The following is a 26,049-nucleotide window of genomic DNA, read 5'->3' as shown; positions in this document are numbered from 1 at the left end:
CATGTTGCAACATCTGTCGCCTAATATGTAACGCTACGGAGTATGCGGTAGCATTAATTGCTGTACATGAGAATAATGGAATGACTGTGCGAACGCCGGGCCAGCCGTCAGCACGGGCGAGCTGTGCCCACTCCCCGGGCCCCACTCTTCCGAGGGGCGCGTGGATCTGTGCGCATTGGGGTTATGCCAACAGCCTGTCGGTTTTGTCAATGTAGCATGGTTTTAGTCCTTCATGACCATACTGCGGTGATGTTTTAACCCCCCTTCAGCCCCTTTCCTTGCCTTCACCCTGTGACCCCTGTGACCCCTGCTGACACCTGAACAAACCCATCATCTGCCTGAGGCAGCTGGGCTATGGGTGATTTAGGTGAGCAGGGGAAGGTCCAGGGATGTTTGGGTTCGGGGGTCAGTCCCTGCTCAACCAGTGAACACTAAAGGGACCCCTTCTGCCTCACTGCCATCAGCAAGGGCGACAAATCCCTCTCCTCCCACGCCCAGGGCGCTACCCCTTATCGAAGGCCGGCTCTGTGCGAATGACTCGACAGAACCGCTCCCACATGCCCTGCCCAGGTCCTCCCTCTCGCGCTTTGCTACTTATGTGGGGCACAAGACGCTTCCGTCTTATTCTGGGGATAGCTCAGGCGTGAAGGGGCCCGCGCCAGTCATGGAGAAAGTTTGCATTTTTGCAGCCATATGCCTCTATCTGGCACCTTTCTCTTCCGCCTTACCCAACGGGGCACCCACCTCGGCGTGCGAATCCATGATGCCCATGCATAGAGGTGTCCAGCCTCAGGCGGGCCCTGCCCCCTTCTCCCTGAAAGTGGAAATGAGCGATAGCAGCAGTGGCCGCGTGGTGTCAGGTAACACGCCTTTTATTTTATTTATTCCTACCTATTCGTCTTACCTCAGCAGTAGTTCAGCTGGGTAATATGACAGACAGGGACAATACTGGTCCATTGGTTACAGTCCCGGGATGACTGACTCGGCTGTTCATGCTTCTGAAGTGAACAGAAAGAGGACAAACCAGAACTCGGTACTGGTAAATGGTATTGCTGGTTGCTGTCTTGTAAAACTGTTTTGGGGGCATTTTTTATGCGGCTGGGCAGAGGCACTACAAGATAAAATGGAAGAGTCGTGATAAAAAGTTTTTTAAAACAGAATGTTGGCGGCACGTTATTTATTTAACACAATTTTTTTTAAATCAGGTTCCCGATCTACTGCATGATTTTTTCAATTCACATAGAGGTATCGAAAGAGATAACAATTCAACTTCGTCTTTCGCTGCCAAAAAATTTATCTGTGCCAACCAGTCACCGTGCAGAGCACTGGTTTCGTGATGCATAGCTTCATCGTGCACGCCTATAGAAAACATAAGGACCCTTGTCTAATGCTCAGTAAAAAGCATAATTGTGTTCCTTTTTTATATGTCTTTTGCCGAGATTGTGCCAAATAGCTGGGTTGGCATTTAAATGCATGCATTCATTGTTTATGTTCATATTAATGTTGATGGTCGCTGTGGTGTAAATGTAGCCCAAAGGAGCAGCGCATGGCATTATAAGGCAGTGCTTAATTTGTGCTTGTTGTTTCCGGTGCTGAGCACCGGCACTTATTTTTGAGGTCTGGCGTTTATTCTTCTGCCTCAAGCATTTGCTGCGAGCAAAAGTTACAAATGGGAAAGACGGAGGAATAGAAAAACGAAAAAGAGTCACAATGGTAGAAAGCTGCAAGAGTGAGCTGTTTGGGCAGGGAGTTGTTTTAAATGGATTGAAGAGGCCCGAGATGGTTTAAGGATTACGCTGCCTCAGTATTCCGTGCTTGCACATTTAAGTGCAGCAGCCGCATGTTTCAGAGGAGAGCTTTGGGCACCGGTACGTTTTTATTTACAAATTAAGCACTGTTATAAGGAGCACAGAAATAACCCCTCTGACACGAGGCAGTGATCATCGAACAATATGCGGCCGGATTGGCTATTTCTCTCATGGGGCATTTCCGCTGAGGGCTGAATCCACTGGGAGCTGGGCTTTGAAGGTCAAGGGTCGCTGCTGGAGCCAATGTCTTGTCTTCCAGCTCCCTGATGTTGATTGCTGCTGGCAAAGCTGGGTGGGGGAGGGAGAAACAAAGGGAGAATGAATGAGAATAGAAAGAGACTGAGAGAGGAGAGCAAGGGAGCAGGGACACTTTGGACATCTTTTCCGCTGCTGCTTCTGAGTCCCCGTCGTCCCCTTTAAAGTGTTAGCAAGGTGGATAATGATTGAAGCCACATTTTAGAAACTAAGAGGTGAATTATTTGAAGGTTTGTTTGGCAACTTGCCAGGTACAACATTATAAAGGCCAATGAACTCAACTCTGTAGCCCAACAGGTAAAAAAGTAAGTGCCAGGGCCATACTTATTGGTCAGGGGATCATGGGAATCACACCACCCAGTTTCCCTGTTAGGTTTTCCACATGCCATTCCCGTCTGTACCTAGTAACCATCTCACTGATACAAGTGTGACATTTCGGACTATTCCAGGAAACGTTAAACTGTAGGGATACAATACACGTTAGTTCATTATGTTTTCTAAATAGATGGACCTGTGGAACACTGCTGGCCTTAAAAAAGAGACATCCCCACCATGTGGTTGAGTATCATAATTATGTGCTGGTGTTTATAAATATGTGCCAGTGCCCAGCACCAGCAAACACCAGCACAAATTAAGTGCTGATGAAAAGGCAGATTTACTAAAGTTTTACATTTGCCTTCATGCGCGCAACCCAACACAAAAAAGTAGTGGCCATTTATCACACACTATAAACCTCACAAGCACAGTGCGCGCTGCATTGTATGCCAGGATCACCAGACAAACCTAACGCATCTACCCACAGGTAATTGAAAATAGAGGACGAGACAAAGCCAGAGCCGAGCGAGGTGCCTGGCCTAGCTCGAAGACCAGAGCTGGATCCGAGCCTGCTAGGGTGACCAGAAGTCCCGGATTTCCCCGGACAGTCCCGGTTTTTAGAGGACTGTCCCGGTGTCCCGCCGCTTCTCTTAATTTTAAATAAATGTCCCGGTTTTTGAGGCAAAGGTCAGATCAGCTAGGGAAGCATACGTTAAAGAGGCCTACAAGTATGAAATAATGAAAGTATTTTATCTGTTACCATAAGGCAACACAGTCCCCTCCCTATCTGCTCCCAGCTGAGAGACTGCTATATATATATATATGTGTGTGTGTGTGTATGTGCGTGTGCGTGCGTGCACACACATATAAGTACACATTCACAAAGCTACACATAAAACGGGACAGGCCAGATATAAAAGTGAGCGTAATGTCTTTAGTCCTTCCTTCATGTCTGACCTGTCCTGGTTTTTGCTCCTCAAAATCTGGTCACCCTAAATACATGTCCACTATCATGATCCGTCATCCTCCCTCCTTCTCCCTTTTTAGCTTGTTCATCTCTCACTCCTTTCTCTCGCTATCACTCTACCCCTTTCTCTCTGTTTCATCCTCACTCACTCCTTTTTGTCAGTGCTTTCTCTTCGATCCCTCTATTTCGTTCTCCTCTGTGTCTCCAGTTATCTTTATTTTCTTCCCTCTCCATTTTCTTTTTTTCTTTAGTTCCTATTTTGCACTTTATCGCTTATCCTCTTGCTCTCTCTTGCCATCTACCCATCTTCTCCTCCTTTCTGCTTTTCTTTCTCACGTTCTCTCCCTCTCACCCAGACTCTGTAGCTGCGCATGCTCATTGTGCTGAGCCACAGAAACTGTTCCGCGGGATCAGCGCCTGCTGCCCAGTGTGCTGTCTAAAGGGACCTGGTCTGAATCTCTGCCGGCTCCGCTTTTCATCACTGTGAAAAGTACTAAAGGGTTAGAGCCACCTGACCAGCTCTCTTTATCAATGCGCCAACAATAACTTACTATGAGCTCCATTTATTTTTGGGCAGACAGCTCGTCCTCCTCCAGGGCGACAGTAAATCAGGGCGACGGAGTAACCCACTCCGTCGCCCTGGAGGAGGGGCCACCCGCCACATTTTGAAATGTCAGTAAGCTTGGTGGACATTTCAATCGTCGAAAAGAACCGTTAAGGCAGTTCGTTTCAATACACTGTAACTTGCCGGATGGCTCCGTCAAACATGACAGAGCTTTACGTCAATCATACAATTTGTTTTTTTATTTTCAAAAAGAAAAATGCCAAGGAGGGTTTTCATTTTTGAAGTTTAAAAAAAAAATTCCCTCGCATTGAGAGTTTCTTCAAATTGCTGAGGGGTCATTGAGCACTATGGTCACCCAAAATCAAATTGGTCGGGCAAACCATACATACTGCTGTAAGGATTAGAGGGGAAACTCCATTGCCGTTGCGACCGAGTTCCCAATCTGCCCAGATTTAAACATTGGCTGATAAGAGTAACACATTTCTGGCCTCATCTAGTAGTGCTGTATTTCCTCCAAGACACTGAAATGGGCAGGCATTCCTTCCTAATTATAATAAACGAAGGCTCATTTCCAAAATCGGAGTATTGTTTTGATGTGTGGTAAAAAAAAAAGCCACAAGGGCCACTTGTTGCAGGCGGTAACAAAGCCCAGGTCCATTTTCCCTCCTAGCCACCTCCACCCCTCCCTCCTGTTTCTGAGGTGCAAAAAGCATGCGGCACTGGCAACCTCAGGACCTTATCTGTACATCATAGATCACATTTTAGCAGCAAGAGGGCAAGCTTTGCTTTCAGGAATAGCCCCCCCTGGAGAGCACCTCCAGCAGGTGGCCAGCTTTCCTTCACACAAAACCCAGGAGGCATTGCTACTGGGGGTGCAGAAGGTGCCGCAGGACCCCCAGGGCTGAGGGCAGTTCAAAAAGATGATGGAAAGCAATGCGGCCTTTAAATCAGTGTTCTTTTCATGCAGCATGAGCTGATTGTTCAAATATAGTGAAGGGGCGTTTGTAATTAGCCAGAGCCCAGACCACCTTTATCAAGCCACACTGCACATTTGCTTGTCATGCTTGAATAACATGGCTTCAAAAATATGGCATCTGCTAATAAACTATTGTCAGCCTTGTAGAGGGTGAAATAAAGAGGCAGCTGAAGGCAACAGTGCTGGGAATTTTAAATGTGGAAAGCGGTGATGGACAAGTTTTAAAGCATAGTGAGAAAAAATAATATGTTATCCTTGTACGCTTGCATGGCTAAAACCATGGCGCGCGCTCTCTCTCTCTGTCTTTCTCTCTCTCTCTCTCTCTCCCCCTCTCTCCCAACCACACACACATACAACTTAGGCACAACATACCTGAACAGTCGCATCTCCTTCCAACAACCACCCGGACACCTCCACTCCGTAAGACTCCTTCTTTCACACTCCGGGCGATCACTTACATCACTCCTGAAGTGTGGAATAACCTCCCACTCCATATAAGAGCCTCAGCCTCTGTTCTTGAATTCTGCAAGAAGCCGAAGACCTGCCTTTTCAATTAACCAACCTATCTTAGACAGGATGCCAGTGGCTCTACGGTTAGGGCTACACACACCCGCTCAGCTCCATGATACCCTTCCAGGTGAAAGGGCACTTTACAGATGCACATAACATCTCAGCCAACTCCTTCCTTCCCACAGACACAGGCTCTTGTTTATTTGCTGCACTTCCTTTTTCAGTAACACCTGGATTCTTTAGGACCCCAATAAATTTAGTGAGCTTATGCTCTGGGCCACCACCTCGAATCAGAAAATTGTCCCAGCACCACAGCAGTGTCAGCTCCTGGATCTTTCACACGTGATACTTCATGGCTGTCACAGTGCAAGAGACTTGCCCCGAATGCAGAGCATCTGCAGCATGGACCGGACAAGGGACATCTCTCGGCCACCAGCAGCGGCTGAGCACCTACAAACAGTGCAATGTTTGCTGGATTCTGCTTGCCTCTCGGTGCTGCTGCAGTGGTCTGGCTACACTTCCTCCAGGAATGTGAATTGTCAGGTGTTGACGCCCGACCTGCCTGCTTCCCATTCTTTCACACATTGTCCAAAGCTTCTGTGAGCAGCAGAGAGGGGGCATGCCAGTGATGACGCTGTTTGCATTTTGATTATGAAAATGTGAAAGTCTAGCACTAGGCAACACTTCCTGTGTTGCACAAGGGTAAGGTGGGGAATTAACATGAGTGCACAAGACAAAACCCGAAGCAGAATAGTTTGACTAGAGAATCCTGGGTGACCTCTGGCTCAAGCCTTCATTGGCTTGCCCACCTTCAGTTGAAAAGCGAATGTTCACCCATATTGGTGCTGAGTAACAGATGTCTATGGAGCCATATGTCAGTGTTACTAATTTTAACAATCTCGTGAGGATGAAAGGATGAGTGGACCCAGGAGTCAAACTTGTGATCACATGGTCAAGTACAGATTCCTGTAGTGGATGCATTAGTCTGCTCAGGCACTGGGCAAAGGACCCCAAGAGAAAGTGCACGCGGTGTGATGCACCGGATAGCACCCACCCAAATCCAAACTCGCTGTATCTAGAATATAGCTCCTGTTTCTGTCTAGTGAAACCAGTTCACATGTTGCCAAACCCGTTGCAGCTTATAATTAGGTCACAAATGCCCAAAGGGCTCTCGGATGTGTTTGCTTGAAACATTTGTAGGGCTCATGCATGCCGACTCACTCGAGAGACCTGGGAGTGTTGCTCCCAAAGCAGCTGTCCTACTGAGTGTGTTTGTGAACTTCACACACAGCATGTGCTGCTGGTCTGTGTGATCGGTTCCCCGTGACGATGAGAGGTCTGAACTGGAAGTTAACTGGCATTTGGCCAGTGGAGGGGTTTCTGGTACAAAAAGTGATATAAAGTGAGGAAAAGGGAAGCATAGCAAAAGAAAAAACATCAAGCAGGAAGGGAAATAGATTTCTCAAAACAGGGTCAGCAATTCATGCATACAGGATTGTCCAGAACATGCTCCCTTAATAATTCGATTGTTTTGTCAGACTGTGACCCATTTTCAGTGAGCTAGGAGTTGAATGTAGCTTTTAACATGCTTTAAAACTAAAATTAGCAATGCCAATATGTATAGCTTATAGCTGGAAGTGCCTCTTCAGTCAATGATGAGGTTAGGCGCTCAATAAGTCAGTCATGATACCCATCTGTAACAAAACAGACACACAAACCCAACAAGCATATGGAAGATAAATTGAAATAAAAAAAAAAAAAAACATGCTGCCACTTGAACATGGTGGACATACACTTGCAAAAACAATAATTACATAAAAGAAAGCAGCAGACAGGTATCTTGCAATGATAGTGTACATAGTATATAGCTTTTTAAAACTCCATAATAGATGCCATGTTTACAATTAATGCATTGGCCAGGTTGGAACAGTAAAAACAATGATACACTATGCACAATACCATTCCAAGATGGCTGCTCAGTAAACAACAAACTGGACAGCCATTTTTAAATGCTAAAGTATATAGGGGCAAATTTACAAGCCCCTAGCACCTCTTAGCACTGCCTTAGCATCATTTATTTTACGTTAAGGCGGCAGTAGGTAGGCCATACCCCGTGCCATATTTACAAAGTGGCGCAATGCATGCATTGAACCACTTTGCAATCCCTTGCGCCACATTACGACTGCGCCACGCATAATGTATGCAAGGGGGGTGTTCTCCCGCAGGGAGGCCCGCAAAAATGGCACAGTGAAATTTACAGGATTTCACGGTGCCAATTTTTCTGTCATTTTTAACGCCGGCCCAAGGCAGGCATTAAAGTGATGCTCCTGTATTGGCCTCGTTCTAAATAATGTGGCCATCTTGGAACAATAAAACAATGGTACAATGTGAACTGTACCATTCCAAAATTAGAAATATTGTCCGCCCAGATGAAGTGAGCGGCAGACAAGCTGCCTGACATTACTGTTTGAGAAGCTGCTCTGAAAAACAGAGAAGAAGGAGAGAATTGAAAGGATTTCACAATCTGCTTCTCCCCATAAGCCACAAGGGTTGGATTTTTAAACCCCCTCGTGCGAGGACCTAGTTCAGTGCAGCACCACACACTAGAAATCAACTGGACTGTGACCTATACACAGCCAACTGAGCAGTCCTGTGCAGGAGGTGTTTTCTGGTCATGATTAATGCCACTAGATGAATTCAGGGGCACGGTGAAACTCCAAACCATTTTTCATAAAGGAATCAACAGACTCAAAATAAGACTAAGAAATAAGGGATATAACTTTATCTAGTGCATCAAATATGAATGGTAATTACACAGAATGAACAAATAAATGCAGCAATGCATGCCATCGCCCCCCAAAAAAATTATTTGAACGTTCCTAAAATGGTTACATTTATAGGATCCTTACCAAAAGCAGAAAATAGCAAGGCTAGAATCAGGTTTCTTAGGATAAATCGCACAGCACACCTTCTCTCTGTTAAAAAATAGCAGTTTAACTATTCCGTATTACAGCCCTTGGCTGTGTATGATGCCCAGTGCCAAGCTAAAGGCCACTTCTCTGCAGCAGCACCATGGTTTGTTGCCACAGTGAACTGGTGGGACTCCTGTCTTGATATTTCTGTCACAGAGCCTCTCCAATTAATGGTCAGAAACCTGCATTTGTATAGTTTCTGATCTCCAACCTTTGGCAACATGCTCACAATGGCACAATGGAGACAGTGCCTGGTAAAATGTTGATGCTCTAACGATGGGGGCAATCCTTGGCAGCAATCTGTCCAAGTCTCAAAAGTGGAAATTCCTAGTAAAATGCTAGATCTGGAACTATGGTTGTAATCCCAGACAAATTCTGCCCATGACACAGTGGGTGAATTCCTGGTAAAATGCTGGACCTTGAACAATAGTGATTGTCCCTGGCAACTTGTTCCCTGGCAAATTGGTAGTAACTGCTGGCAACATGCTGGTACTTTCCCAATGGTGGCAAACCATGGCAATATGCAAGTCCTGGAACAATAGTGGTAACTCCTAGAAAAACACTGGTCCTGACCCAATGATGTTAATTCTTGGCAGCATAGAAGCCCGTACAAAAATGAAGAGCCATGTGTGCGGATGTAACATGGTGCATGAATTTGGATGCAGCCAGTAATAAAGCACTGGCAAAGCTAATACCTCATATTTTTTTAAACTGAGGCCTATTGGATTTGCCAATGCTTGTTGAACCTCAACACCATATGTATAGTCCTCAACTGCCTGCCTGTTAGAGAGGCACCGCTTTGCTACACAATTTTAATACTGATTCTTCGTTTGACATATCTAATTGGTATGATACAACCAGAGCTTATTTTGAAAAATAATAATTGCTAAGGCCGAAAGATTTTCTAAGGTGGTGGCCACCTACAGTTGTTTCTGCCCACTGTCACCACCAATGCTACTAATACCACTCTGTCCTCTACCCTTACTTAACTCTTATGCAACACATAGTGCTAAATAAACACCAACACAAAAATGCATTTTGCCTTTTGTTTCAAATAAATATCACCCCACATGTTTGCATATATAGAATGATCTTGAGTTGAGAACTCCATGTATGGTGTGAATTAATTGGCCTCTCTATTTTTCCTTATGGATTCTGGTATTTGTAGGCCTCCATTTTGGTAGTGGAAACAAACCACAAACATTAGCACTCAATAAAACACGATTGTAAAAGTTTCATGACTGCTGTGGCTCCTATTTGTTCTGGCTAGGACTCTAAATCTGAATCTGGTCACACCAACACCATACTAGCTACACGGTCCAGGATTGGTCAAGGGTTCCGCGGAAGCACACAGAGAAAAGAGTGCTGCCCATGCTTACCCAGGGGTGTAACACGGGCCCCTGCGGCCTAGTGGGGCACAACTCACTTCAGGGGTTCTCACATTGAGCCCAAGACCACTGAATATTTGTGAGATGTGGGAGATTCAGAGACCCTTCAGTGTATTCCGCAGGGTGGCCCAATCATTTGTCTTGTGCCGCTTTGCTTGCCCAAGCTCAAATCAGCCATCCAGGTCAGCCAGTGATTCTCCCTGCTTGAGGTGTAGCAGGTGGCTTTAAAGGGGGCTTCTGTGGCCTCTTTACTGTGTTGCAAATCCGTTTTTAAAATAAAAATGTGTAGGTGTCCCTCACCATTAGCAGTGCTGCTGCTACAGGAGCAATTCTTTCAGGCAACTATGGAGCCACTTGCATCATGACTGCAAACACTTCAATTTAGTTTCAGATGCTTGGCACATGCCTGCTTAAATGAAGACTTCGAGGCCCTGCTGATTTTGGGTCGGTTCCCTTCTGGTTTGTGCTTCTTCACTGCAGATGTTAGTACTCTACAAGGCCGCACTAGGGAACTCATAGCAACCCGAGCAAAAAGGCTCAAACTAGCCTGCTCCCTTTATCGTCTCGAACAATATCTCTCTTTCCATCCATCCATTCTCCCACCTCTCTCTTCTCCCTTTCTGATCACCTTCTCTCTACATTCCTCCTCCTTCCCTCTCTTTCTCTCTCTCCTGGAGCCTCCTCATGCCTACTGCAATTGACCTCAGCGATCTGGGTAGAGTGACGGGCACCAGGAGCGGCCCTGGGTTTTTAAAGCTGGCCTCCAGGAGTTCCATCCACTGGGGAAATGCCCAGTGCCATCGAAGGCCTGTCCGGCCTCGACATTCTTCCGTTTGTAAAGGTAAGCGTCTTTCCAAGGCTGCTTCATGCACTCCCTGGTAACTAAACAGTACCTATTCACAGGCACTTCCAGGCCGCTTATGTTCAGAGTGCGGGGATGCTTGAAATGTCACAGACTGGCCACCTGAAGCAACCAGTCATAACCTATCGCAGGTACATGACAATTGTGTAAAGTTAGAAACTTGCATAAGTTGGACCAAGATGTATTTAGAGTCACATTCACCCACTTCTGTTGACTAACTCATGACCCATGCTCCTTGGAATTTTTAATCCCCCCCCAGTCTCCTTTCTACTAGGGAGTATCTTGCACGCTTCATTTGTGTTCGTTCCAGTTACGGTCAACATTCCTATCAAGTCATGAGGGCAACAATGGGCTCTTGTAAATTGCCACATTTTAAATAACAGGCTTGGGCATTCTGTTGGGAATACAGAGCTTGTGTTTATACAGCACCCTTCCGCTTCTTCTTGAATTAATATGGGATACTGTGACCCCACAGATCACAACAGTCCAGCGTAGATCCCAGATGGCGGGATCCACGCAAGATATTCCAGATAGCTACTAGTTCTGCTAATGATTTCCTTTCAATTCATTGTATCTACGATTAATGTTTGTGGATATTTTGAAAATCCGGCCTGGGTCTTACCCTGATGGATGTATGTTAGACTGCCTGCTTTGAGCTTTGATGCTCTTCAGCTTATCTCTCATCGCAGAAAGCAAGTGCCATTTGTTATGTCTTTTCCAAGATATATCCTCAATACACGTCTTCCACATATGGCGTTAGACAATGCTTCACTACTTTCATCTTGCCACCTCTTGGTCCTCTGTACCCTCTGCAGGTAAGCTCCCTTGGTGAAATAAATATTTTGATTTTGTGTAGCAGAACATGCTTTGTGTGATAGTGTCTCAGGAGGGCTGCACCTTTGTGAAGACACTGTTACTGCAATCCCACCCTTTCATCTAAGCACAACTTGTTTCTGAAAGCTGTTGCAAAATTAACCAAATCAGTTTGTGTAGAAGAAATTATTTCCCAGATCATGGATATAGGTTAGTTTCAGTCACTGAAAACATCCACCTACCCTCCTAAGATGCCTATCAGGCAATTTGAGGTGGGTGGTACATACTCCATGAATAGACTTCCCAATCAACTTTATACCTTAGCCTTCTACATGAATTGCAAGGCCAGATTCTATATTAAGTCCAACATTTTTACAATTGCCATTTTGTTCTGATTTTAAGACACTTATATGGCCTTCATGAGACATTCATGAGTCGTTCATGAGTTGTTCTAGAGTTAAAAAGTTCGTAGCCAGAAGGAAGGGAAAGATATTCCTGGGTCAGGAACGTGAGGCAAGAGGTTGCTCTGTCAGGGATTAAAATCTAGAAGTGGCCATGTCAGAAATGTGATGCTATAGGTTCTGGTGTCAGGAATGAGAGGCAAGAGGTTCCTGGGTCAGGAATGAGAGGCTGGAGGCTACTGAGCTAGGAACAAGAGGCAAGAGGTTGCTGGGTCAGTAGTGAAAGTACTATGTGAAACGTTTGTTCTCAGACACGTCCTCTGTACAAATCCTCCAAGTATATTTCCCTAAAGCGTTAGACAGTGCTTCTCCAGTTTCTTTTTACCTATAGCGCTACCTGCATTCACTACTTTGGCTTTATAACCCTATACAGGTAAGTTCCCTCGGTGGAATACATCTTTTGACCTTGTGCAGCAGAACATGCTTTGTGTGATAGTGTCTCAGCATGGGTGCACCATTGTGAAGTCACTGAGACTGAAATCCCACCCTTTTATCTATACACAACATATATCTGAAAGCTAGTGCAAAATTAACCAAATAATTTTGTTAAGAATACATTATTTCCCAGATCATGGATGTAGGTTACTTTCTGTCACTGAAAACATCCACTTACCCATCCAAGATGCCTGTTGAAGGCAATTTGAGGAGGATGGTACATACTCCATGAATAGGCTTCTCAATCAACTTTGAACCTCAGCTTCTCCATGGATGCCAAGCCCAGGTTTAATATGAATTTTATTATGAATTTAGGATACTTCTATGACTTTCATGAGAAGGTTTGGACCACTATCTTTTTTATAAAGCTCACACCCAGGACTGAGAGGAGAGAGTTTCCCAAGTCACGAATGTGAGGCAAGCAGGTGCTGGGTCAGGAATGAGAGGCTGGAGGTTGCTGTGTCAGGAATGGGAGGCAAGAGGCTACCTGGCTAGGAACAAAGGTAGGAAGGTGCTGGGTCAGGAATGGGAGGCTGGAGGTTGCTGTGTCAGGAATGGGAGGCAAGAGGCTACCTGGCTAGGAACAAAGGTAGGAAGGTGCTGGGTCAGGAATGAGAGACACTGATTCTCCCTGCTTAGGTTTGTGGCAGGTGGCCTTAAAGGGCGCTTCTGTGACTCCAATAGTGCATCTTCTATGCTGCGTTGCAAATTTGAAATAAACATGTGGACATGTCACAGCAGCAGTTCTTTCAGGCAACTGTGGAGCCATTTGCATCATGGCTGCAAACACCTCAATTTAGTTTCAGATGCTTTGAAATGAGTTACATGCTGAGCCTTGGCACATGCCTGCTTAGATTAAGCACTGGGAGCAATGAGGGATGGACAGCCCAATTAACTCAGTCTGGCTAATGGAGCAATGACCAACTGCGATGACGCTTTTGGGGCAGTCCCCTTCTGGTTTTTGGCTTCTTCACTGCAGATGTTAATATTCGTGATGGTCGTACTGGGGAACCAATAGCAACCCTGGCAGAAATTCTCAAACTAGCCCGCTCCCTACGTCTTCCAGAACAATATTTCTTTCTATCCATCTCTCGCCTCTCTCTTCTCCCTCTCTGATGACTTTCTATCTACTTACCTCCTCCCTCCCTCTCTCTCTTGAAGCCTCCACATGGCTATTGACTTTGGGGACCTGGGGAAAGTGATAGAAGCACCAGGAGTGGCAATGGGCTTTCAAACCCGGCCTCCCGGTGCTCCAGCCCTCCGTGGAAATGTCCGTCAAGTAAAGACCCGCCCGCCCCCAGTTTTCTTCCTTATCACCATTTCTAAGGGTAAACGTCTTTCCAGAGCTGCTCTGTGCACTCGCTGGGAACTAAGCTCTGCCCATTCACAGGCAGTTCTAGGCAGATTATGTTCAGAGTGCGGGGATGCTCGAAATGACAAAGACTGCCCTGTAAAGGCAGCCAATCAGAATCTAACGTGGTTACATGACAATTGAGTAATGCTAGAAACTTGCAATAGTGGGACGAAAATGTATTTATGGTCACAATCACCCCCTTCCGTTGAGTAGCCCATGACCCGTGTTGTTATCTTGGCATTTTTAATTCCTCCCCCCAGTTTCCATTCTACTAGGGCGTTTCTTACGCGCTTTATTTGTGTCCGTTCCGGTTACAGTCAACATTCCGATCATGTCATGAGGGCTACGATGTCCTCTTGTAAGTTGCCCAGTTTCAACTAAGGGACTTTAGTATTCTGTTGAGAATACAAAGCCCCCCTTTCATACTGCATTCTTCTGCTTCTTCCCACAGTCATATGGGATTCTGTGACCCCACAGATCACCACAGTCCAGTGTAGACCCATGCAAGATATTCTGCATAGCTACTAATACTCTATATTAATTCCCTTTAAATTCATTGCATATAAGGTTATTATCTGTGACTGTTCCCAAAATCTGTCCCGGGTCTGACCCTGATGAACCCATGTTGTACTGCCTGCTTTTGATGCTCTTCAGATTCATTTTCATTGCAGAAACCTAGTGTCACGTGAAAGGTCTTTTCTCAGACATGTCCTCTGTACATGTCTTCTACATACCTTTCCCTAAAGCGTTAGACAGTGCTTCTCCAGTTTCTTCTTACCTGTAGCCCTAGCTGAATCCACCACTTTGGCTTTTGAACCCTGTACAGGTAAGCTCCCTCGGTGGAATACATCTTTTGATCTTGTGTAGCATAACATGCTGTGTGTGATAGTGTCTCAGCATGTGTGCACCTTTGTGAAGCCACTGAGACTACAATCCCACCCTTTCACCTAAACATAACCTGTATCTGAAAGCTAGTGCAAAATTAAGCAAATCAGTTTGTGCAGAAGATATTATTTCCCAGGTCTAGGGTATAGGTTAGTTTCAGACACTGAAAACATCCACCTACCGGCAAAGATGCCTATTGGAGACAATTTGAGGTGGATGGTAGACTTCCTGATCACCATTGTATCTCAGCTTCTCTATGAATGGCAAAGCCACGTTTTATATTAAGCCCAACATTTTTACAATTGTCATTTTGTTCTGGTTTTAAGACACTTCTATGGCCTTCATGAGACCTTCTAGAACACGTTTTAAAAAGTTCTTAACCAGGAAGGAAGGGAAAGATATTGCTGGGTCAGGAATGTGAGGCAAGAGGTTGCTCTGTCAAGGATGGAAATCTAGAAGAGGCCATGTCAGAAATGTGATGCTATAGGTTCTGGTGTCAGGAATGAGAGGCAAGAGGTTCCTGGGTCAGGATTGTGAGGCAAGAGGTTGCTGTGCCAGGAATGTGAGGCAAGAGGTTGCTGTGCCAGGAATGAGAGGCTACTGGGCTAGGAACAAGAGTCAAGAGGTTCCTAGGCCAGGAATGTGAGGCAAGAGGTTGCTGTGCCAGGAATGAGAGGCTACTGGGCTAGGAACAAAAGTCAAGAGGTTGCTGGGTCAGCCATGAGAGACTAGAAGGTACGGGGCCAGCGTCTGATAATTCATGACTGTATTTTTGGAAGAATTTAGACCCTGAGTCTTCTATCAGTTGCCTTTGGACTTCATCACTGTTGGAAGCATCGGATGGGGAAGTGATGGCTTTGAAGGTGTCCTAAATCCTGAATTTTGGAACACCTGTATGTTTTGGCAACTTTGTCAAAGGAAATCCATTACAACAAAGTCTGAAAGCTGTAAACAATCAATGCTGACCATTTAGAGGAAAGTTGAGAAGTGCTATGACTTCCTTCCCCAGACGGTCCTCGGGCTTCGTAAATTGGCAGCTTTTAGTTTGTGGACAAACTGCAGGACTGGTACTGCCTAGATGCTCTGCACTCAGAAATAGAGTATTTTTTTAGTCTCCTAATTTTCACTTTTTAGTAAGTCACTAAAGCAAGACTTCGGAAACGGAAAGCTTCTCAGTGAACAGCCACCTTCTTTTGATGCTTAAGACTTTGTCACAAATATAGGAACAATTGTGGGTAGTTGTTTCATATTTACTGCATAGAGATGCCCTTCAAAACTCAACCATAACTATAGAACGGATAATGTCTCTATTGTGATAACTAAGTGTGCTGCTTTACTCTTCAGAATATCAAAACTATGCACTTCAGGATATTTTAAGGCACAATGTAAAGCAATCACTCTCAAACACCTTCGTAAGTAGAATAATCAAGTTTATTTAAGGGGCAAGTTCTCAGCTAGCAAAACTAAACCACACTAATATACATATATATACATCAGGAAAGATATAAGCACTCTGTGAATAATTGCAAGAGTAAGTGCATATAATACAAGCACACACAATATACCTCAATGCTCAATAGCATGAAAATGACTGCAAGAATAAGTGCATATTACGCGCGCACACACAATATACCTCAATGCTCAATAGCATGAAAATGACTGCAAGAATAAGTGCATATTACGCGCGCACACACAATATACTTCAATGCTCAATAGCATGAAAATGACTGCAAGAATAAGTGCATATTACGCGCGCACACACAATATACTTCAATGCTCAATAGCATGAAAATGACTGCAAGAATAAGTGCATATTACGCGCGCACACACAATATACTTCAATGCTCAATAGCATGAAAATGACTGCAAGAATAAGTACATATTACGCGCGCACCCACAATACACTTAATAAATTGAAAAGCTTCACCGAAAAGAGAGTCTGCATCCCTCCGCCGTACACAAAGCTGGGGAACCCAAATCAGCTAGCACAGGGAGCCTCTGTTCGGGACAATCAGTCCTCCTGGCGTTGCGTCCAACCCAGAAGAGAGTTCCTAAGCCAGCCCATCCAGGCCCCCAACTTTTATAGTATTTACTAACGCCCAGGAGTCTTTTCTAGAAAAAGACCCCCTCCTTTACAAATTGTGCAATCGGCGGTACCTTGTTCACCCTTCGAGACGTCTCCTCAGAACGGGCCAAGTTCCCAGGAGAGGACTCCAAGGTGAAGCTTGCATTCCTCCTTGTGTACAGGCAGCTTGCATTCCTCCTTGTGTACAGGCGCATCCCCCTGTTGTTCTAACTGATAGCTCGTGGAATGTAAATAGCGCCCTTTGTACCAGGCAGATGGAGCGAAGTTGAGCAGAAAAACACCCCACCCTTCAGCTTGCCGAAGCTTGTGGAAAAACACAGAACAGTGCCTTACGCACCGAACCAGACTCGACAAAATGGAGTCGTGAACCAAAATGGAAGCGAAGGCCAATGAAAGCAGAGGCCAATGGTCCACACTCTGCACCACTGTTTACCTTGCACGTAGTGCTGCCGCATGCACGTAGTGTATGTAGCAATACACTAAGGTTATTGGTAACCTCGGCCATCTGTATTTGGTGTTGATTAGAAAAGTTCTAAACTTTATAATCTGCTTCCAACACATACAATCTACATTCAGAAAACACTGACTGTGTCTGCTGAGCAGTGCCCGCTACGTATCCTCATGTACTCCAGGGGGCTCAGGTGACCTCCTGATTAATGCTGATTTTTAGCGGTTTGAGGCGAAACAAAATGTTTACCAAGCCTATCACCCCTGCTAATTTTCCAACCGATAGTAACTATTACCGCGGCTTGGCCTCTGGCATCTGCTGGCAGCCCAAAACATTTCCTGGCTTCCCCGAGCATCACAAAAACCCCGAAAATTACCTGAAAGGTTAACAAATGCCCCAAGGCGCGGGCAAGTTATTGTCAGTGGGCCCCATTACTTCCTAATAAGGAAGGCAGCTACTTGTGCAGGGGAAGGACGGCTGATCCAAACATGGCGTTCACCTCTTCAATCCCTCCCCTCCCCCTACGGGTCTGAAATGCTTTTCCTTACAGGACCTTTTAGAAAGGAGGGAAATCGATGCCAGAACACCTCCATCCGTCCATTTACTAAAGAGCCCTAGCCACCCTGCGCTCTACACGGCATGGCAGCTGAGGCCGAAGCCATGGCCTCTGTATGGTCTTATGCTGTTCAATTTTTGCCTTAATAGGGTTTTTTAAATACAAAAATAAAACTATGGTTTCTCGTGCGTCTGCCTTAGTAGCACTTTGCTTGAACCATCTCTGTTGCTATCCAACAACAAACCACCCTTCCCAGGAGTGGCACAGTCTGCCAGAGGAGAAACAAGCTTCTTGGTGGGATCCTACAGGGAGCACATTTGGGCCCATATTTATACTTTTTTTAGCGCTGCATTTGCATCATTTTCTGAGCCAAAGCGGCGCAAACGTACAAAATACAATAGTATTTTGGAAGTTTGTGCCGCTTTTGCGTCAAAAAGCGGCACAAATGTGGCGCAAAAAAAGTATAAATATGGGCCTGTATTTCGTAAGTTTGCGCCACTTTTGGATAAAAAAATGACGCAAATGTGGCGCTAAAAAAGTATAAATAAGGGCCTTGGTCTCTCCAGATGGGAGTGCAGAAGAGCAGGGGAGGAAAGGCGAGTTCAGTTCAGCAGAGCAGAAGGAAGAGACAGGGTGAGGAAGAGGAGGGGAAATACAGATGAGAAGGGGGGAGAAAGGGACTGAGGACATAAAGAGGAAGGATGTTATGTAAAACCACTTGTGGCGGGAGAGTGGAGGGAGGCACTAAGGTCATTTTAGGTAATCCTAGCAATCCAAAGACAGCTTACAACACAGGAGTCCTTCTCATTGCACCATAATTGCTCTTAGTCACTGCACCAGAACACAAACATTAGCTTTCACAACTTAGGTGGAGGCATCTAAAACTGTGCAATCCTGGGATCACAAACATGTAAATCACGGCTGACAACAGTGAATCTTCCATGTTGCAGTATCTCAAAAGGGTAGTGAATTTCACCTCATTGGGGGGGCTTTGATAAGAATACTGAAACCTCATGTAAAGTATTAGGGAATTAATCTAGAAAATATAATTAAATTTAAATGACAGCAGTGTATTGCTTTATGTCAGAGGATTTGTGTGATTTCTAGATTGCCCCATACACGGCGGCGCAAATCTCAAGGAGCCTAAGATGGCCGGCCAAATAGACATGCACACTTAAGTGCACTCCACACACGGCCCGGCCCACCCCTCCCTGCATATGCTGCTGGTTGAGCCAGCAGCAGAAAAATAAAACAACAGTAAAGTATCGTATTTTTCAGCTGCTGGCTTAGCCGGGGGGGCAAAGCTCGTTCATCATTGTGATGGATCTGCACCTGCCCACACATAGGGCATGATTCAGAACTTAGCTGACAGGTTACTCTGTCACAATAGTGACGGTTGTCCCGTCCGCTGAAATTTAAATCCCATTGGATATAACAGGATTTAGATTTCGGAGGACGGGATATCCGGAGTAACCTGTCCACCAAGTTCGAAATCATGCCCATGGTGTTAAAAAATGCAGAGTATGCAGCAAAACAGAGGTAGCACATCATTCACTATGGACTTTACAGCGTGTTATTTTGCCAAATTAAACCATATATGCATGCATAGAAATATCTCTAATGACCACGTGCACTACCAAACCATACAAATCACAAGAAATAGCTGCAGAGCCCCCTGACAAGTACAGACCTGGTTCCTGAGTCCTCCCGTAATTGACTGAGCAGGACATAACCCTTTAGAAATCAGTCAACCATCATCGCTGTGGGCACTTCAGCATCCTCAACAGACATTACAACCAAGTGTCATCTTAAGAATTTTGAGGGCCTGAGCAACACTTATTTTTTGGGTGGAGGGCTGTTTGGAACAACTGTGCATTATATTACCCATTTGTTGCTAATTTAAACCCATAATGCCCAACAATATTGAATTATGCGACATATGGTTAAGACACAAAAATACAGAGCCTTAGCTAGACTGAAAGTGCACTTTCCCATGGGCCTCTTGCAGTCTGATAGCCCAGGACAATTACCCACTTTGCCCATGCCTTAAAACGTTTCTGCTAGAACCAGATCCATCACTGACACTTTGCCGCATCTCAACCAACAAAAGGCCGTTATCTGCATTGCACCACCATGATGTCAGCAAGGAAGGGACAGTTCAAATTAGAATGAGGGCGGCCTATAGCAGACAAGCAGTACATAATGGTCTTGTGTATCCTCACTCTGAGGCAGGAATAGCTCTATAGCTCTTGATCATACACACCTTTACTCCATTTATTTATAAAGCACATCAAACCTGGTCTGCAGATGGCACTTCATGCTTTGATTGAAGCAAATACTCAGAATTCCAATTCTCAAAACAACTTCATTCCGCTATCGTGCTGCACCTTCAATGCCTACCATTCGTCTTCACTTGTAGGAGAGACATGATGGTGAGCAGGGGTTGTCTTAGGAGTGCAACTCCCAACCAGAGGCCCCATCTCTAACAAGCGCTATTTATGGAACAAAAAAAGTAAGCACAGAGGTAACAAAAAACATTTTGATGTCCTACCCTTCACCCTCATTTTAAGCTTGTAGAGTAAACTGCTTTGGTACCTTACAAACTTAGCAGAAATTTGTCTCAGCAGGATTGTGAAACTACAAGCTACAAACTAGAAAATTCTATATAAACCTGATCCAGAAGAAAATCATACATCTGATTGAGTAGAAATTAAATGTACTCCTGTCTTTTATTTTTAATTTCTTGTGATTCACAAAACTTGTTTTTTAGACCCAGGTTCTTGAAATTTGCATCTCTCATAGATTTCCATTGAGACTCTCAAAAATCAACTACATTGCAGAGCGCATTAAGCACTTAATTAAAATTAGTTTATGCCATCTTCATCCGATGGACACTATAAAGAACATTCATTCAATTTCTTAAAAATTATGTTCAAGACATTTGCAGAGCGTGGGAGTTCAGGCACTTTCCCAGTGTTCAAACAAAACATCGTAGTTTTTTTTACAGTTAGAAATACCGTTTTAAAAACTTTGGTCTTAGGAGGGCGTGCCTTCCCATATTCGCTCTAGAGCAGCAACACAGGATGTGCAGAATGGTTTCCTTGTGATACTGACAAAGCCTGCCTGCTGTGGAACATTCCAGTTAGTGCTTAATTTGTAAATAAAAACATGCTGGTGCCCATAGCTCTCGTCTGAAAGAGGTGGCTGCTGCTATTAAATGTGCGAGCATGAAATAATGAGGCAGCGAAATCCTGGAGCCATTTCGGGCCTCTTTAAACCATGTATAGCCACTCCTGGCCCCTTCAGCTCATTCTTGCAGCGTTCCGATTTCTCCCTTTGTGTAGGGTGACCAGATTTTGAGGAGCAAAAATCAGGACAGGTCAGACATAAAAGAAGGACTAAAGACTTTACTCTAACTTTTATATCTGGCTTGTCCCTTTTTTTGCGTAGCTTTGTGAACGTGTGCCTTTACTTGTGTGTAAATATGTGTGTGTGTGTATATAAATAATATATATATATATATATATATATATAATTTATATACACACACATTTACAAGACTACATATATAAAATAAGCTATGGCTTGACCTCCCACCCTGCACCCCCAACCTGCCTCCACCAAGATCTCTCTGCCCCCCACTCCCTCTCTGTGCTGGGAGCAGACAGGGGACTGTGTTGCCTGACAGTAAGAGATAAATTACTTCAATTATTTTATACTTTGTAGGCGTCTTTAACTTATCCTTCCCTAGATGATGTGACTTTTGTCCCAAAAACCGAGACATTTATTTAATAATCTGACCTTTGTCCCAAAAACTGGGACATTTATTTAAAATTAAGAGAGGCATCGGCACACTGGGACAGTCCTCTAAAAAACGGGACTATCTGGTCACCCTACCTTTGTGAAGCTTTTTGTTTTTCTCTTCCCCCGTCTTTCCCATATGTGTCTTTTGCTTGCAGCAAATGCTTGAGGCAGAAAGCTAAGTGCTGGCCCTCAAAAATAAGTGCAGGTGCCACCAGCACAAATTAAGCACTGATTATAGTATTTAGGCCATATAGCTCAGGAGACTTTTATGGCAAAATCAAAACACACCTTCTTATTATTGATAGTAGTCAAGCTGTGTTAAGTGGTTCTTTTAAGTAACAGTGTATTGATGATGAGTTGTACCATTTTCCATGAAATTAGCATGGTTTTATTTGTGAGAGTGAAAGTCAATCGACCCCAGGAGAGGATAATGATATTTCTGATTAAAATCATTGCAAAAACAGGTTAAAAAACACCAGGCATGGCTCGTCCTTTAGGGCGGAGGGGTCACGCCCCCCCACCTTTTGCCCGTCATGAAGAGTGCCGGTCAGGCTGAACAAAGGTCAGCCTGACAGACACTCTTCATGTTCAGGTCAGGCAGCCAGGAGCAGACGTGCGCAATTTGCTCGGACTCCTGGCTGCCTGAGCTGAACTTTGCTGGACTGAAGAGGTCACAGCTCCTGTGGACGTGACCTCCTCGGCTCAGCAAAGGTGCCTTGAGGCCCTCCCCCGGGTGACAGGGAAGTGTCACCCATTGACTCCGACCTGGGCGCTTCAGGTTTAAGCCCAAGGTCAGCCAGTGAGGGAAGGCAGCAGTCCCAACCCTCCTGGGTCCTCCGAGGCTGAAGGTAAGTGTGTGTGTGTGTCTGATCTTTTTAAATGAATGTTTGGTGCATGCATGCATGTTTGAATGTTGATGAATGTTGTTAATGGATGTGCATGTGTGTGTGTGAAAGAATGAGTGTGAGTGTGTTCCCCCCCGCCCGCCCCACTCCCTCCTAAAACTGCCTGCACCACTGAAAAACACAACCTAAAAAACTGCTACATTGCAGAGTGCATTAAGCACTTAATTAAAATTAGTTTCAGTGCCAATTTTGATGGAGTTTTTATCCATCTATTAACCAAATCCAGTGACATCATAAGGGACTTGGGGGGCGTGGACAAGGCATATTTTTGGGGGCCCTGTGCTGAACAACTTAAAATTTTATTACCTGTTTTCTGATAAATCAAGCCAATATGGTCAAGGAATGCTTAATCATATGCTAAACACTCAGTAAAAAAGGTCACACAAAACAGTTAAAATAGGTCTTGCGTGGTGTCCAGCAATCCTTAAGATGACATTGGGGTAGTGAAAGACTAAGGCTCTCGTTACGAGACTGGCGGTCATGAGACCGGCAGTCTCGCTGTGGCGGTCCTACCGCCGCGGACCTGGCGGTATGGACTGCCACATTACGAGTTGTGAGGCTTGGCAGATGCCAAGCCTCCACAACCCTGCCTGGCCTGGCGGTGCCGTTGCCCCGCCATGGCCAGCAGGGAGCACATCCAACCTGGTGGCAGGCCTCAGCCTGCAGTCCGGATTACGAGGTTGCACACCGCTAGGCTTTCCGTGGTGGTCATCCTGCCACAAAAACCCTGGTGGTCACGCACCCGGTGACAGAAATCTTCATTCCTGTTGCCGGCACACACACACACACACATGTCCTCACACATGCACAAATCCCCCAACCCATCCACACACTCACAGGCACCGCCCCACCCCATCATGCACACATGCATTCACATACACCCATTCAGCATCCGCATACATGCACTCAGACACCGCCACTCACTCACATTCAACACAGACACCGCCACAAACTTGCATTCATCCATACAGACACCCCCATACACGCACACATAGACGCACACATACACATACACTCACAGATACGCATGCATTCAGTACCCCCTCCGGAAACACGCACACACACCCAAACACACCACAGACCACCCCCCTCCCCTTTTCGGACGCCCACTTACTACGGCTGGGAGGGGATGGTTTCTGGCGGTCTTCCCTCACCGGCATCACCACACCAGCTGGACCCTGCCAAGCCGTATTTGTACAGTACTGCTTCACCGTTTTACAGGATCTATGGTGGTACATTTAAAACCACATATGCCACAGTCAGCTAACATATTTTCATAAGGGGAGGCTCTTCATTTTCTTGAGCATCCAACATTCTCCCTGGTATTGGACATATTCTGCCAGCTCCCTTATATTCACTCACTGCTTTTGCTTTGTCAACGTGTTTTTGTATGTATCAGTGAACCTGGTGAGAAAGAAAATGGCAGGCACTGATGAACTTGTTCTCCAACCAGATCCCTGAATACCACAATGTAAGTTACATTTTTGCTGTGTGTTTTGGAAGGCCCTGTCTATCCATCTGTCATCCTCTGCAACTCATAATCTGTAAACATGTGTGGGTTCCTCACACCTCATAATGGTGGCAGTCCCAAACATTTTCAACCATGCCTACCAGGCACATCAACCTGATCATTTGATCTTGTCAGGATCAGCAGAGCTCACAATGGATGATGGGGAACATGCTCACATGTTCAATCAGATTTGTGTTTTTTGTCACGTTTCCCCTGTGGATACTTCTAAGATCTGGATTCATAAATACTTTTCAAATTAAGCATTTGATGTCAGCCCAACACCTTTTGTAATGCAAATATCTAGAAAAGTATTGAAATAATTGTAGACCTTTTTTTATTTTTCGCCTGTTCGGAGTATCTTCATGCCACAATGGGTGTCTATCTGTTGTTTGATGTAGTGATGAACAAAATTCCTGTTTCTAAGAAATACTAATGTTTTCACCTCATTTACCTTTGTCACCACTTTCAGGCTTAACATGAAACCCTCAAAAACCAACTAAAAGAGGGGTTTGGAAAAAGGGAGATTTGGATAGAAAAATCCTGGTCCTGTGTATAGAGCTCCCAATACATGTACAAAAACAAGGTATACACAGTTCCACAACGTAAGTATAATCAGGAAAACCACATTGGGTCCTGATCTAAGGAAAAGATCATAAAAAAGAGAGAAGAAAGAAGAAAGAAAGCCAGGTCCCTGGAAAATTAATTATTTTGGAACAAGAGCCCTCACTCACCAAAGGTGACATGCTTCATCCTCGGGCTTTGCTCCACGTCAGGCCGGCGCTGCAATGCCTGACGGGCCCCTCAAGGGGGGCTCTTTGCCGGAGATCTTTTGAGATATATGCCCGGTTTAGAAAGAATAGGGTATAGGATTGGAAAAATTCTATTTAAAAATAACTAGAGGTTAGGCAAATTTTATTAAATAATCCAACCACTGTCATGATTAAAACCAAAGAGCGGGGAGAGAAAAGAACAAGGTCTACGCTCCCCAAAAAATTATTCACTTCCTCACTCAATTTGAGGTTAGGAATTGTACGCACAGGATCCCCTGTACGATTCACCAGAAGGGAGCGTAGACCTTGTTCTTTTCTCTCCCCGCTCTTTGGTTTTAATCATGACAGTGGTTGGATTATTTAATAAAATTTGCCTAACCTCTAGTTATTTTTAAATATAATTTTTCCAATCCTATACCCTATTCTTTCTAAACCGGGCATATATCTCAAAAGATCTCCGGCAAAGAGCCCCCCTTGAGGGGCCCGTCAGGCATTGCAGCGCCGGCCTGACGTGGAGCAAAGCCCGAGGATGAAGCATGTCACCTTTGGTGAGTGAGGGCTCTTGTTCCAAAATAATTAATTTTCCAGGGACCTGGCTTTCTTTCTTCTTTCTTCTCTCTTTTTTATGATCTTTTCCTTAGATCAGGACCCAATGTGGTTTTCCTGATTATACTTACGTTGTGGAACTGTGTATACCTTGTTTTTGTACATGTTTTTTTAACATGAAACCCGACACAACGAAATTAAGCTGAATGTGCTAATTGTGTGCCAACCTTTTAGCAGATTTCTTCAAACAGTGTCAAAGTTATTAACAAATCAAAAAGTACCTTTTCCATGCATACTCCAGCTTAACTATCCTTCATACATAAAATCATATTTCATTTCAAACTTGTGATTTCAAAATTTCAATAGTTTCAAATCTCTTTTTTCACAAACTAGAGATTTTAACTGTTGAAATATCTACACATATTGTATCTTATTAAACCTGTACACTTATGGCATTTTTACAAAAAACTGTGGACTAATAAAAGCCAAAATAAGCATAGCTGCCAGGCTTGTGCAAATTCTCATTTTCTTCTCGCAGGTTGTTTGCAACTTTAATATTAGGGAAGATGCCAGGCCCTCATCAATCTAGAAAAATATTTGTTTAATTACCATAGTGCCAAAGGCCCTGGCACTGAAGGAAGGGTTGTTTGTGGATGTGCTCTTTGTGAAAGGGCAGCATGCCATGACTACCAGTAAAGTTAGTCAATGAGTGAAGTGGGCTGACCCATTGCCCCATGATGCATGCTGGAGAGAAAAATATAAAAGACACAACACTAATGCAGGGGGCTGGCTGAAAACCCCTGTATCTATGTTATTCACATAATTTTAGTAATATCAAAACGTCTTGGTTAACACCAG

At 44.7% G+C, this 26,049-nt stretch overlaps 1 protein-coding gene across 1 annotated transcript in view; it reads left to right on the top strand.

Moving 5' to 3' along the window:
- Positions 1–546: 546 nt before the first annotated feature.
- The window catches only part of LOC138262289 (putative defense protein 3), an 84,953-nt gene continuing 59,450 nt past the window's right edge, over positions 547–26,049 (top strand). Inside the window, exon 1 of the mRNA XM_069212192.1 lies at positions 547–860. Within this exon, the coding sequence (XP_069068293.1) occupies positions 665–860 (196 nt within the window). The 5' untranslated portion in view covers positions 547–664. The remainder of the gene's footprint in view (positions 861–26,049) is intronic.

The sequence above is a fragment of the Pleurodeles waltl genome, chromosome 2_1, assembly GCF_031143425.1.
Source record: "Pleurodeles waltl isolate 20211129_DDA chromosome 2_1, aPleWal1.hap1.20221129, whole genome shotgun sequence".
NCBI lineage: Eukaryota > Metazoa > Chordata > Amphibia > Caudata > Salamandridae > Pleurodeles > Pleurodeles waltl.
Note: the sequence above shows the minus strand (reverse complement) of the source record. Positions and strands in the feature narration are given on the sequence as shown.